Source organism: Bidens hawaiensis, unplaced genomic scaffold (genome assembly GCF_021521415.1).
Source record: "Bidens hawaiensis isolate Kalapana, Puna unplaced genomic scaffold, B.hawaiensis_p1.1 tig00060341_1, whole genome shotgun sequence".
NCBI classification, from domain to species: Eukaryota; Viridiplantae; Streptophyta; class Magnoliopsida; order Asterales; family Asteraceae; genus Bidens; species Bidens hawaiensis.
Window position 1 is genome coordinate 2463 of NW_027500892.1, and position 15151 is coordinate 17613.

Sequence of the window (15151 nt, forward strand, 5' to 3'; positions counted from 1 at the left end):
TTTCAAGCTTCCATTTAATTATTGTATACAATGCATGTATATCAAATGAACAGCCCAATTTGAAAGAAACCTTCAATCTCCCACCTTATTATGCTTCTTGTGTTCAATGTATCACTTTATGGACATTAAAAATATTTTCTATATAAATACAAGATCAAAATAGGTTAACACAAACAAATCATACACACAACATGGCTTCCCATCTTAAAGGTATGAAAAAAACAACAATGGCAGACGAGATTCGAAGAGCTTTATGCAAGCACAAGGATAATCCAAGTCTCACTCAAAAGCAATTGCAAGAATGGGTTCATAGTAACTATGGTTTGCAGGTGAAATTGATTTCAACAAAAAAACAAAAGACAATTGAGTCATTTTCAAGAAACCTTCATAAATCATTCATGTAATATGCTATATATAAGGAATTATTAATTTATATTTTATATGGGGTCTAAAGAAATTATCAAAAATGTATTATCTTATAATTTTAGCGAATTATTAATTTAGCACCCTATCCCCGAGTCGGGACCGGCAAAAAATATTATCTTAGAGAGTTTATTAAATAATCGAGTATTAATTTATCGAGTTTCTACTGTATTCAGTTCGATTCGGTTTTTTCATTTTTAACTACATGCAAAATCGAAACTGAACCAAAAATTCAGTTTTCGTTGAAACAGACAACGAACTAGTTATGTATCAGCTTTTTCGGTTTTATCCACACCTCTAGGTGGGGGACGGGTGGTGGTGCTAGTGGCAACAAACAATGATCATGGAGTGCTGGCCCATTTAGACACGTTTTAAATTGGCAAGTTTTATAAGAATGACCCGTTTTGACCCAAAAGATAATTTTAGTAGACTCAGATTGACCTGATGTTATTTTTAATGGATCCAAATTGACCCAAATGGAAATTCTTTTATTACCCAAATCAACTAAATTTCCTTTTTAACAAAATCAATCCGTTCTTCGAAAAACAGGTCATGCCCGTCACCCCTAGAATCGACTATAGATCAAGTCAAGTAGTCAACCGTTTAAAGAGAGATGTGAAGAAATGTACCATTGATATATGTTCTTTGTGAACCTCTCGGGGGCGTCTTTGATGAACCGTTCCATATAAAACAAAACAAAAAGCCCGCAATCATATTCATTCTTCTGCTGTGGAACCTGATTGAAAGAATTATAAAAATAAATAAATAAATAAATAAAAACAAAAACTGATGATATTATTAAAAAGTCATGAAGAACAATGAAACCAGATTTATAAGAATGTTTACCATAACAGTTTTTGTGATCTAATCTACAGTCAAGATTTTCCCACATCTCGTTTGGAATGTTGATATTTACATATGATTCTGATTTTCTTAAGTAGCTCCATTCTTCTTTTAGAAATCTATAATTATAAAATTTTCATGCATCAAGCACAAGGTGTGTTATCTATAATCATGCAATTTGGTTGACAGATGTAATTATTATACCTTTTAATGTTGTTAAAAAGTGACATGCTATCATGTAATTCAAGAGAGTCCAAATGAAGCAAAACTGGATCCATTTCATCTTCCTTGTTAGGGAAACATATGATCACTAGGCTCCAATGAGCACTGCAAATTAAAATTAAATGTATATATAATATATATATATATATATCTGAAATATATGTCGTGTGTGGTACTAATAATAACTGCATCATCTCACATTTTGAGTATTTAACGTATCCACATCAAACAATCCAAATATTCAAGCACCAACAACCACAGATTTCAAGAGAACTGCTAGCAACGATGCTATCATTAATAATAATAATAATGGGAACACGACAAGTAGCATTGTGAATATTTATGCAAATTTAAAAGCTTACTTTTCATGCACAGGCAGAAAAATATAGGTTTTCTCAAATATATTAACGCCTTTCCACCATTTTCGAAACTTGAGAAACGAGTCTTCCTTGTAGCTCAGCTATCCAAAACAGAAAAATTACTTATTATTCATTTATAAATTTAAAACTAAAGCAAGTATTGTTAAGAAACTTCTATATAGATACAATCTCAGTTGGATTATAGTTTATATTTTAATAAGTAAGCCTGTAAATGTACCGAACGAATATGAATGGAGCATGTTCGTGTTCGTTTGTTTGACTTTAACTGAACACACGATCGAACATGGACAATGTTTTCTTGTTTGTGTTCTCTAAAAAAATGAGCGTGTCCGTTCACGTTCCTATAAACAAACGGTTCACAAACATATATGAACGAACATAATTGGACATAGATGAACACAAGTTACTGAGCTAGCACCAATAAAAAGTACTTAGGCCTGTAAACATACCAAACAGATACAAACAGAGCATGCTCGTGTTCGTTCGTTTAACCTTAACCGAACAAATGATCAAACATGAACGAGGTTTTCTTGTTCGTATTCATTTGTTAAGAAAATGAACATGTTCGTGTCTGTTTATGCTTGTTCGTTAATAGTATAAATGAGCGGATAACAAATGTAAACAAGCAAACATAACTGAACATATATGGACGGACATAGCTGAGCTAGCACCAATTAAAAGTAAATATTTAAAACAACGTGTAGGATCTAAGAGTTTAATAAAACTAGACTAAATTGTAATTTATGATATTTTAATTTCATAAAACTGCACTATATCGTAATGGGCCTAACAAATTCAAATGAATATACTTACGGAAGTGAATGTTCGAACTTAAAAAACAACATAAACAAAAGTAAATGAATGTTCATGAGCATAAATGAACGAATGGGACACGTGTTCATGTTTGTTCTTTTAACTAAAGGAACTAAAAAGGTTTTGTTCATGTTCGTTCATTTATTAAATAAACGAACATAAACAAATTGGAATGTAATATACCTTTTCCAGCTTGTTACAAAAATATGTAGTAAAAAAATGAAAATTGCCCGTTGCAGTCCCAGATGAAGATGATGACTGCTGAAGACATCTATTAAAAGCAAACAAAATCAAACTATCAAACAAAAGTTTTAGCAGCCATGTTTAAGGGTCTCAAAAGATGCCAAAGTGAATGAAACTATTGCACAACAAAGCACTAACCGAATGTAAAAATTCATTATAGCAGATGATATATATGCTTCAGGAGCAAGACATGCCATGTCAGCATAACTAACTTCAACTGCATCCGAATCATCCCTGCAAATTACAGTTGAAAGTGAAGGATTCATTGAAATGTTAAATCGTCCAACGTGAAGAAAGGACAGTTATATCTTACCTTGATGGGTAATAGACTTTAACGTCTTCCATGCTGAAATTTGAATATGATTAATTTAAACGATTTTGCAATTTTAGATCATTAAGCATGAAATTAGAAAGACTAATTTACCATGGATCCAAATTTGCCATAAATTCTTGCAAAGGGTCCACATCCACTAATTGTTTAGCGCGTGCCTATAAATATGTAAATAAGCAATTAAGCGAAGGAAGCACGAAAGTGAAATTCTAATATCATGGAAATATAATGAAATACAGAAATACACTTACAGGTCTTGGCCTTAAATTTCTCGAGGGCGGATCTGGAGGAGAGTTTGGTCTGCAAACAAAACAGTTATAAGTTCATGAAATAAATAATGATAACGCACAAACAAAAATGAAAGATAATTTTCTTACTGTGAGAAACTTATTGTAGAATCACCAACTTTGGTATCATCATCAAAGATTATCTGTTTCTCACCCAAAAGTTGACTCTTTGACTTCAGTTTTTGCCCTTGACAAGGAACAATGTAAGGCATATCTTTTTGCCTTGCATCTTCATCCATCTTTTTCATAAACATATTAGCAAAGTTTGATGCACCTACACAAAAGCACTTCATGTTTTCAACTTATTACATTCAAATAAAATAGATCATCCACTACTTCCAAAATGACTGATTTGTGTTTTTCTATGTTTTAACTTTTAAATTGAAAATCACAGAAAATGAATCGTACTATCATCATCACTGTGGTCAGAAAGTTGTATTGTCTCCTCGCATTCCTTGTCATCAGCCTGTTAAGAAAAATATGTTAGTCAAACAATGTTCATACACTAACTAGTAGGGAACAAATCATGTTAAAACCACAAAGTTATGAGAAAGTACTACTAACCAATGAATTTTCTTTAATTTTTTTACTTCTTTGTATATCTTATTAATCTTTGCAGATAAATATATATATTATTGTGAGTTCCTTAGAGTTCTTAAATAATTTAAGAGTTCAGTAATGATACTCATCCTATATATATATAGGATCAGGATCATGTGAGAACTTTTTGGGAATTGAAAACTATGAGAACCATTTTGGACCACAAAAAAACCCAGAAATAAAAAAAATCATAAAACACAAAAATAAAAAAACTAAAAAAAACCAAAGTTCTTATTTATCATCCCGGTTTCTAAAAAAAAAAAAAATTCTCGGTTTAGCTAAATTATACATATATGTATAATATGTACATATATGTACACACATGTTTTTTTCCTATATACATATGTATAATTTAAGGTAAATGATAATGTACATATGTGTACATGTAACTAGAGATTAAATGAAAGTATACATATGTGTATAGGTATACGAATTAAAAAGAAAAAAATCGGTTTTTTTAATTATACATATATGTATAATATGTACACACATGTTTTTTCCTATACACATATGTATAATTTAAGGTAAATGATAATGTACATATGTGTACATTACGTAACTAGAGATTAAATGAAAGTATACATATGTGTATAGGTATAATACGAATTAAAAAGAAAAAAAATCGGTTTTTTTTTAATGAAACCGGAATGAAATATAAGAATTTTGGTTTTTTTACTTTTTTAAAATTCTCGTTTTTTTTTTGTTTTATAATTTTTCAAATATTTTTTTAGAGGTTTTTTTTAGTGGTCCAAAATGGTTCTCAAAGTTCTCAATTTGCCAATGGTTCTCTTAGGATCCTTACCCTATATATATATATTATGTAGTTAGCGAGTTACATATATGTAACTTCATGATCATGAGTTACATATATGCAACTGTATGCTACGTAGCGATAGCAACGAAATAGCGCCGCTATTTCATGTTTAGCGATAAAGTAGTAGAAAATTAGAAATACATCAAGTCAACTATTGTAGCAATTATATGTGGAAATACGCTATCACTAACTATCTGTGTGTCATACATGAAATTAAAAAAAAAACAAAAAACCTAAACAGTCGCTAGATATACGCTATTAGGTCACTAAACATTGTATAGCCACAATATAGCTATTCGCTACGTATAGTGGTCGCTACAGCCGCCATCGACAACTATGTGTGAACTACATTTTTTAAAATTTTATTTAATAATAATTGTACATTATGATTAAAAAATGAAATAAATAAATAAAAAAAAAGAGTAAATTAATAGTTTTTTGGTAAGTTTGAACTTTCTCTTGTTTCTTTTGGGGATATCTTTGAAAGTAAACCCTAATTTTCAATAGCATCTGCTGAAACATATTTCAAAGGTGAAATTGGGAATACTATTAAAAGTAAACCCTAATTTTCAATAGCATCTGCTGCAACATATTTCAAAGGTGAGATTGGGAATATTGTTAAAAGTAAACCCTAATTTTCAGCGTAGGAAGAAAATACAACAACAGCACATGATGATGATGAATAATTATTAGACATGAAAGAAAGAAAGAAAGAAAGAAAGAAAGAGTAAATAAACCTCGTTGTCCGATTGGACCTTAGCGCCATTATCTGCAGCAGCCAGCTTATTATTATTATTATTATTATTATTATTATTATTATTATTATTATTATTATTATTATTATTATTATATTATTATTATTATTATCTGGCTTCACCATTATTATGCCTCCTAAATCGGTCACTTGATTGTCTTCCTCTTCTTCAAAGTGTCTTCTTCTCTTGATTCGTCGATGATTCATCAAATGTGTTGATGCAGCGGATGAAATGTAAAGAGGGGTGCTCAGTAGTAGTAGACCGTACACCCACCATAATTGGAATTGCTACTTTCTTTCAAACTTATTAAAATCAAACATCACTAAATTGAAATTCATTTGAAATTATATCATACTTATAAATTGCACCGATTGATAGCCTGTTGTTTTTCTTATGGGCTTAATTTTCGTTCGAAAATGTTATGTGCCGGTCAGGGATTTTGAAAAGTCACGTTAAAGCGATAACAGATGGTAACGTGTTGTTTTGGAAATTCCACAACTAGCAGGCTTTTCGACAATAGTCTCGAATGTGAATCAACTCTTTCATGTAATTTTTCTATCAGGGTGGGCTTTCCTTACAGTTATAGAGAGCATAGGTTACAATTACCTTTTCTTCCGCCTGTAACGTTCTAATGTGATCCAACGCTATATTGTCACAAACAACACACTCCTCTATGGTATCCTCCTCATTTTCATGTGGATTCAACGCAATAACAATTCTGCCAGAAATCATTCGTCACCACCAGAGGGTTGGAAATATTGAAAAATAATTAATCCTGAATATCATATCGATTGTCCCAGTTCTGCAGTTTATTTTAGCATTTGCATTTACCAAAAGGCCCGGTCGAGAATCACATTTGGTTGTCATTTTGAGTCAACTGTTACATAATTTAGAACCAAAAAGTCGGTTGGGTAATAAAAGTCCTCAATCATAGCAATCGCATCAGTAACTATTCCCCTAAGAAGTTTGAGAGTTAAGTCGCTAACACCATGGTGGTATCGGCTTTTCATTGTGGACTAAAATAATATTGGTTATATAAGCTTCCCAAAAGAATACTCACCCCTGTTCCAAGATCTAATAACGCTATTGTCATCTTAAAATCACTCACTTGAATGGGTATTATTGGTGTTCCCGGATCTTGGAGCTTGGGTGAAAGGGCGCCCGCTAAAACAAAACTCATATTTGCAGTTAAGTTAAACCACACATGATGATACATGTAAGCTTTTGATGAAGTTGACAATGACCAACGATCGTTTGTACAAGACTAGCCTCAAGAGAGCAAGTCCTAGTATATAAGCTAACACAATTGGACTTAAAACGTTTTTTTAGTTGAACTGAAAGACGATAAGCCAGATATTAGTCAGAATCCAATCAAAAGAAAGGTCAAGCAAGGGATTCAAGCCTAAGAGGATGTGGGTGATGATCACAAACTCTGTCAACGAGAGCCTCAGGAGAATCATGGCAAAGATGACAAGCTTGGAGACAAAAAGCCATTTAACTCGGATTCAACAATTGGCTAATTCCAACGGTGAGCTAGGGGTTTGTTTAGATTTCTTTTTAGCTAAGTTGAGTTCACACTATAATAATTGTAAATACATAATAAAGTCTCGAATTGTGTATGAGAGTTGTAATAGATGTTGCATTTTAGAAAAGAAGATAAACTGTATCTGTCAAAACTCACACCCCAAATTTAGTACTTAGCACATTCTAATTTCTATACATTTGATTGATTATAATTTCCGTTCTAGTTTAGGATGGCAAGTTTAAAATGATAATCTTAACGTCCTTGTATATTTTTGTAAGCTAGCACAATTACAAACGATAATTGTTTAGTTTACCAATTATTTTTTTAACGGTCATTCGGATCACTGAGTAATCACTAACCCACCCGATCATTTTCATTCCACACTCAAGAGGAAACCCGCAATAGATGAGAATAACACTTGGCCAAATTTAACACCCCCCCCCCCCTCCATCATGTGTGGTAGTGCCTATTGTTAAATGATCGGGACCAGCAATAATTGAATCTGTATACATATTTAACTTATTTCTTAGTCGTATAATTGAATAGAGAATAATTAAAAGATTCAAAAATATCAAGTCACATGGTCACTTCTTTTCTTGATATTCCTTGGAGATATGCATAAATCTATACACCAAGCTTTTAAACCTAAGTAAATGCATGGGCTTGTGTTCTATATACAAGATTAATTGATTATATTCAAATAAAGATTTGCGAGAAATACATAAAACGTTTGTACGCAACATATATATAAGAATACTAGTAGGGAACCTATGCGATGCCGCGGGTGTCAATAATTTACCATATGGTACTCGTTTTCTATTAGTTTATCAATCCTTTCATGATATATTGCACAGTAATTATGCGTGTTTTCTTATTCGTAACATTGGTGTGCATATAAAAGACGTGAAATGAGGCAAAACATTGGAGGGCAATGAAACATATTATATAAGAAAGTAGATTACATATCAAAAAACCAAAAGGCACCATCATAACCTTCAGATCACACTTTGATTAACTGAATAAAGAATATGACACTTATCTAGTTTGATGCTGCAGATCACCAATGGCTGTGGAGGAAACTGAAAAATACATCGTTAATTCAGTGTCTAATAGCACATGAAATTATATTTGATCAATATTTAAAATGCATCTAGTTCAAAATACAATTGATTAACTGAATGAAAACATCAATGCAGATTGCAATTTTCATCTTCATCAACAAATTAAGTTTAACCTAAGCAACTTTGTTGAGCAAATATATTAACTACGAGCATCAAAACAGCAAATAAAGGTAATAAACAACAAAAATTGTAACCGGATCATAAATTTCAATCATTTTATGTGCGTGAAATTAAGTCATTCATAGGAGAATAGTATTAGATCGATGATCATATGCTCATATCAGCAAAATTGTCATACAAATCCGTTTAGGCTTGAGCTCGGCTCATTTTAATTTAAGAGGGATCGAGCGTGGCTCACTTATTAACCCATCTATAAATCTTGAATTAAAACCTAGCAAGGTACCTCCTAAATATATTATTTGATGAATATATTAGTATTGAGATACTATGATTATACCATTAGCATAAAAGACAAATAATTATACATACCATGTTCATATCAGGATTGACCGGTTTGTAGAACAATGAAACTATATTCTTTTAATATCCACCATCTTCAAATCTTTGAAACCATTTTTATTTGTAAGTCAATTTAGTAATTGCCATTCTCCATAAAGTCTTAATGGCATCCATATGATCTTTGAACTAACAAAAAACTAATAATAATCAATCACTGTTGTAGCTAAGAAACATATAACATCTTCTAAATCCTAACAAAATATACGAACTTTCAATTTCCAAACTTGAATTGTAAAAAAGCAACAAAATTGATTAATAGACTCACATGTCCATGTTGAGATTTTTCAAATCTCGGTTCACAGGTTGAAAGTAAACCTGAAAAAATTAATAAAATACCTAAAGCATAACTATTAAAGTACAAATTTATAGCTTACATATGTTAAAATTTGAGCTTTAATTTAAACAAGCCTAACAAGCAAACCAACGATCCAAGCTTACTTTGGCTCTAGCTTGGCTCGTTTACAATAAGTTCCGACTCGACTCATAGCTATGAGCTTTTTGAACAACCCACAAAAGCAATATAATATTTTAAATTCCCTGAATTAAAGGTACAATTTTTAAATTAATCTTTTAAATTCCCTGAACACGTGTTTGGTTCGTTCAATTATGTCCGTGAACATTTGTTCATGCTCATGTTCATAAGTTTATGTTTGTTCATGTATTTTCATTTATATCTCATTTGCAACATTTACGCCCATCACACTTTAGTATGGCTTTATTAAATTTTGAGCCAATGAACCGAGCTTAGGCTCGGCTTGTTTAACTTAGCGAGCTGAAGTGTTGATCTAGAGCTCACTTGTGAAAAGGTCATGCCAATTAATAAGCTGGCATATAATACTTTTATCATACATAACTAATAAACTGAAAACTTTATAATTTATATGTTCGTTGTTATCTCGAATCAAAATCATCATCATATCATCATCATCGTACTCAGTATATCCCACCAATAGCAATGCTATGGTAGGGTCTGAGGAGGGTAAGATGTAGACAGCCTTACCTCTATCCCATAGGGATAGAGAGGCTGCTTCCGGTGAGACCCCCGGCTCGATAGTAGTTTTGAATCAAGCCTTGGACATAAGACACATAATACTCAATCATCGGGACACCGGCTGATTGGTGCATGTGCCCTTGTCTTTCGAATCAAAATCCTCTTCTTATTTGACCTGGTTAAGATTTTGAATTCCAAAACTTTTTTTATTTGAATTTAGATTAAAAACAGATCGTATTAAATAGCAATAATAAGAAAAGAAATTACTACAAATAAAATGAAATCGTTTTGATAAGAGAATTTGCATCAAAATGATCAGAAATTTACCAGTTAAAATAATATTTAGTTTCAAAGGAAATCGCATCAAACCCGACACAAACTCGTTTTGACGCATAATAAATAATGTAACCCATATATTTTAGCCCGAACCCTACTTTTTTTCCAACCCAAACATTAAAAAAAATATAGTACATTATTAAAGTGTAATTATAAATTCAAAAACCTTTAAATCTTATCGCTACATGAAAGAAACATTCCAGGCTTTTTAAGCTTCATTAAATAGTCACACACAGATATTTTGCGGCATTAAGTGCTTGCTTTAGTCCAACATTTTAAAGAACACGCATCAGTAAACGAACCAAACGTGATAATAAATGATTTTAATATTAAGTGGTCAAGAATCAAGATAGGAAATGATCACCTTTTCAATCCATCATTGGAAGATAAGTTACCCAGTACCAGCTTCTCCCGTCCTCCTTGACGAAGGTGAGCACTAAAAGTCCAAGCCACAAACAAATTGTTAAAACCTAGTATGTAACAAATAATCAAAAGAAAGACAAGCTAATCAATGAAGATAAAAATTGAACATAAATATACAAAATATAGTGAAACGGTTAGGATACCTCGAATCAGATCAGCTTCACGTGCTTGGTTTCTGCAACAAGAACTCAAGGCCACCCACCTGAAATAAATCGATTTAATCTTTCTATAATTGAGATTTGTTGCAAATTTTTGTAAAGAAAACTCATCATACAAATTTCAATGTGTATATATGTGATAAGAAACAAACCATATAAATCAACTTAGAAATCGTAACAAACAACTTTAAACCAAAATCAAGAACTCTATCAATTAAGTTAGAGACTAAACAAAACTAAATTTTCAAATAACTCACCAAATCCATGTGTTCTTCTAACATATAACCACATATTACTAAACTAAAAACCTATATAAAGAGCAAAGCAACGGATTACTATAGAAAACTCAATTTTAACAATGTTAACCATCATAAATATGAAGTTCTCAATAAGCAATTTACCTTAATTGTCAATATATCACCCGAAAAAACCAGAAACACCACCATAAGCCGCTGCCAGAAAACCGATCTAGTAAGATCTGACTACACAACTACCGGTACTCCACCTTGCTACCGGATCTAAGTTGAGGATGACCCTTTTCATCTCTTGAGACCATCTGTCGGGACATTCTTCACCACTTTCGTCTCCGCTAGAAACCCTAACGTCAACGCCGACATCGTTCCTGAGAACACCCCTGTCACACCCCCAAATTTCGACCAACGGAGTTTTACCGCGAGACGAGTGACATACCAGGATCTAGCTCGTTCATTATACCAAACAACCAAATTAAAATATTCAAAACCTTTATTTAAGTCTCATTCAAACATGAGAACACAAAATCCAATCCAAACAATTTTAAGCTTTGCGGAAGCGTAAAAGTAAATGGTTTAAAAACAATGAACCATGTGTTCAAACATGCACAACCCATCAAATGTAAATAATGTGAAATAAAAAGTTCATGCGACAAATGTGACTCCAGATGTATGCAATGCAATCCACTCCTTAGCACATCTAGCAACCTGGGCAAGTATAGGGTCAACACGAGGTTGGTGAGTTCATAAGTTGTAGTAAAAAGTAATATATATAGTATAGATAGTATACGTAGCATCATTTGTGTATGTGGATTTAGTACTTTTCAAATATACCAGGGTAGCTAACCCATATACAAGCTACTAGACGTTTGAACCGAAGCTGACTGTCTGTATGCCTTCTTATCAGGTCTATCACAAAACATTGGCGATGTGTGTTAGGAAAATTTACACCCGTCCAACCTCTAGTCGAGTTATAGCAGGTGGGGTTTGTCAAACCCAGTAGTACTACTTAAATTTCCCCGCGATCCCATCCTAACGGTTCAAGGTATGTAAGGACTTTAAGTGATATGAGGGCATCTTGTATACACTTGTGATATAAAAGAAACTACATAAATCCAAAATAAGTCGCTGCGTTTTTCTCCAGAAAACCAGTATGTAAGTATGTCTATGTTTTCAATCCAGAAAACAAGTATAGGCAAATGTTTTGTGTTTTCAATCCAGAAAACAAGTAAGGAAAATGTTTTGTTGTTTTCAATCCAGAAAACAAGTATACGAAAATAGATTTGTTGTTTTTAATCCACAAGTATATGAAAATAGTCTTGTTGTTTTCAATCCAGAAAACAACTAGGAAAAAACATGAACTCACCTGGTGACGCGTGTAATAGACTTTTCACAAAAGCCAAAAGAATGCACTTGACTCGTTAAGTGTTACCTAGTACAAGTGTTTAAGTTATGAGAATGTGTTTAATAACACAAAACTCTAAGACTCACGTATGGACTCACACACAAACACAAACTTGACCTGACGACTCGTTGGTGATAATAAGTAATGTCAAATGTACCAAAAATTCCTAACATGTATCCACACATCATTTCATGGCAAAGAATTATGATCATTCAGTTAACGAGACAGATTCTAGCACGTCCAAACTGATTTTATTCACTATGCAAAACTCAAAGATAAATTCTACAAAATTTATCACAGTAGAATATATTGATTAGGTTTCTCAAAAAAATTTTATTATATTTTTATAATATATGAAAAGCTCACAATAATTCAATTATTGCAGATAGGTACAAACAGTTCAGTAGATTGCGCAACAAAAAGTATTTTCATGGTTCTCTCAACTCATTTATCCAAATTATGCAAGGCCAATTGGGTTGTCTACAATACTCATAATAATAAGTTCCAAAAGTGGAACCAACCCATTTGGCTTTGTTAATCTCAAGTTATGATGTCGGAAAGTTAGACCAGAAAACATCTTCCCAAATCAGATTAGACATGCAATCTTGTAAAATCATAAAACCTATCTTCTGTATATCCAAAAAATCAAAATTCATAACTTTCTGGAAACTAGACTCGACGAACTATATCCTAGAATCAAGAATATATTAAAAACCATCGTTTATGATCAAGTTACAGTCGAAACAATAAGCAAGTACAAAGCTGTCAGCATTCTTATTTCAACAAAGATCGATCAATAATCATGTATACGACCACCCTAATGTTCTACCACACCAATAAACGAACCAACATCATTACAACCATCATAGAACCTCCATATTACAGAAATATTTCATATCTTATTAGGGTTTTTCAACATGAACAATAGACAAGCACGTAAACAAGTTATTATCGATGAAACACTTACAATTAATGATCATACATCGATGTTGATGACCCCTAATCTTCCTAATCACCCACAAGCTCCCAAAGTGACCCAAGAACTCATAATTTTTGTCCAATGACGGCTGGAAATGGTTATAGGGTGATTAGGGTTTGATACCTACCTTTTCCTACGTTACATCATACTATTCTATTTCCATTCTTTGAAAATCTTCGATCCAAATCTTGTTATACCAATTCGACCAATTCTTAAATACATATTTCGCAATCTATATTCTTCAGTACCCATTTATATTCTAGATTATTATAGGTTACTAGGTTATTCATATACACTCACGCTTTGATTATATTTAATCATATAAGTCTACTAATTCTATATGCATTGATTTCTTTGGAAATCATATGTCTCAACACGCGATGATCGTAGCTAAATCATGTAAGTCTACTTATTCTATTATATCTCACGTATTGATTTTGATTGAAAATCATGTAAATCTAACAATGCCTTTTCTTTTTGAAAACCATGTTAATATTGATTTTGATTGAAAATCATGTAAATCTAACAATGCCTTGTTTTCTTTTGAAAACCATGTAAGTCTAGTTACGCTGTATGCTCTAATTCTAGACGCAATGTTTTTCTTTTTGAAAATCATGTAAGTCGGGTTGTCTAAGCTGTATGCCTATATTCCTAAAATTCCTAGATTCTCAAACATTTTTCGGGGATAGGATCGTCACCAATATTCTTGTATTCTAGTTCTAGTTAATTTAAGTAGTTTTAGTAGAAAGACATGAGTAAACTGATGCAAGGTAAATAAATGTTTATAGCTCGCGACTATAAATACAAGTTCACAGGTGCGTACGTTTATGAATGAAATTTTATTATGTAGTAATACTTCAAATTCTGAGAAAGTATAAGCACGATATGTTAAAGTGTGGTGGGAATGCTACGGGGAACCCTATATATAAGCATTTTGATGTAACGTGAATATATCTAAGGAGTTTGAAGTAAGTCTTTAGGTTTCTTAAGTAGTATTATTTTAAATTCTGAGAAAATATAAGCACGTTATTTTAAGATGTGATGGGATCGCTGCGGGGAACCCTATATATAAACACTCCTTAGGATTGGTTTTAGCCTGCTCATCAATCTCCATATCATTGGAAGGATGATTCTTCGGGGATGGCGGATCACTTGGAATGTTGATTGGCAATTGTTCTGTGCCTGGGAAGTAAATGGGTTGATTCCCAAATGGGACCACTGGTGTGAAGGGTCTGTCCTGGTCGAAGAAGTTAGCATAGTATTCATCACTTTGACCATCAGGAGGAATGATGGGTTCTGGATGACCTGCTTGTCTCATTTCTTCGTAGAAGGATTCTATCATCTTCTTGAATATCGACATCTATGAGGATAAGAATGATAAGGGATAGAAAAGATTAGAATGATAAGGGATAGGAAACAATACCAACCTATCTTATCCTTATATAATAATATTAAAACTTATCTCTGATCAAAGCTTAGGTATACTTATATACTTAATTCGCTAAGATCGATGGCTCTGATACCAACACCTGTCACACCCCGGCTCAGGGCCTGGGCGTGACACCCAACGTTGGTACCTGTTTTGTAAATATATCAGAGTTTAGGGTTATAAAACGGAAGACTTATTAAAATATTATTATATTTAAAAGACGGGATTTTAAAACACTCGTTAATTTGTACATAAGTGTTTGGATTACAAAACCATGTTTCTCATTATTTTATTTATAAAACA

The 15151-nt window shown here is 32.4% G+C and overlaps 1 protein-coding gene across 1 annotated transcript; it reads right to left on the minus strand.

The window, feature by feature from the left end:
* Positions 1–753: 753 nt before the first annotated feature.
* On the minus strand, positions 754–14779 carry LOC143603036 (ubiquitin-like-specific protease 1D). The gene is made up of 11 exons (XM_077079965.1): positions 14516–14779; positions 3951–4008; positions 3633–3816; positions 3507–3555; positions 3349–3413; positions 3238–3270; positions 3063–3158; positions 2865–2952; positions 1851–1948; positions 1471–1593; positions 754–1385 (listed from the first exon to the last, which is right to left on the minus strand). The coding sequence occupies exons 1-11, from the start codon at positions 14777–14779 to the stop codon at positions 1019–1021; spliced, it is 1425 nt and encodes a 474-aa protein (XP_076936080.1). The 3' UTR covers positions 754–1018.
* Positions 14780–15151: the final 372 nt, after the last annotated feature.

What these genes read in the sequence shown, in the direction of transcription:
- LOC143603036 (XM_077079965.1), bottom strand. Translation starts at nt 14,779, where the DNA reads ATGTCGATATTCAAGAAGATGATAGAATCCTTCTACGAAGAAATGAGA. An exon ending in TGACCACAGTGATGATGATA is followed by an intron (nt 3,817 to 3,950) that starts GTACGATTCATT and finishes GCTTTTGTGTAG; the next exon opens with GTGCATCAAACTTTGCTAAT. An exon ending in CTTTTTAACAACATTAAAAG is followed by an intron (nt 1,386 to 1,470) that starts GTATAATAATTA and finishes TTATAATTATAG; the next exon opens with ATTTCTAAAAGAAGAATGGA.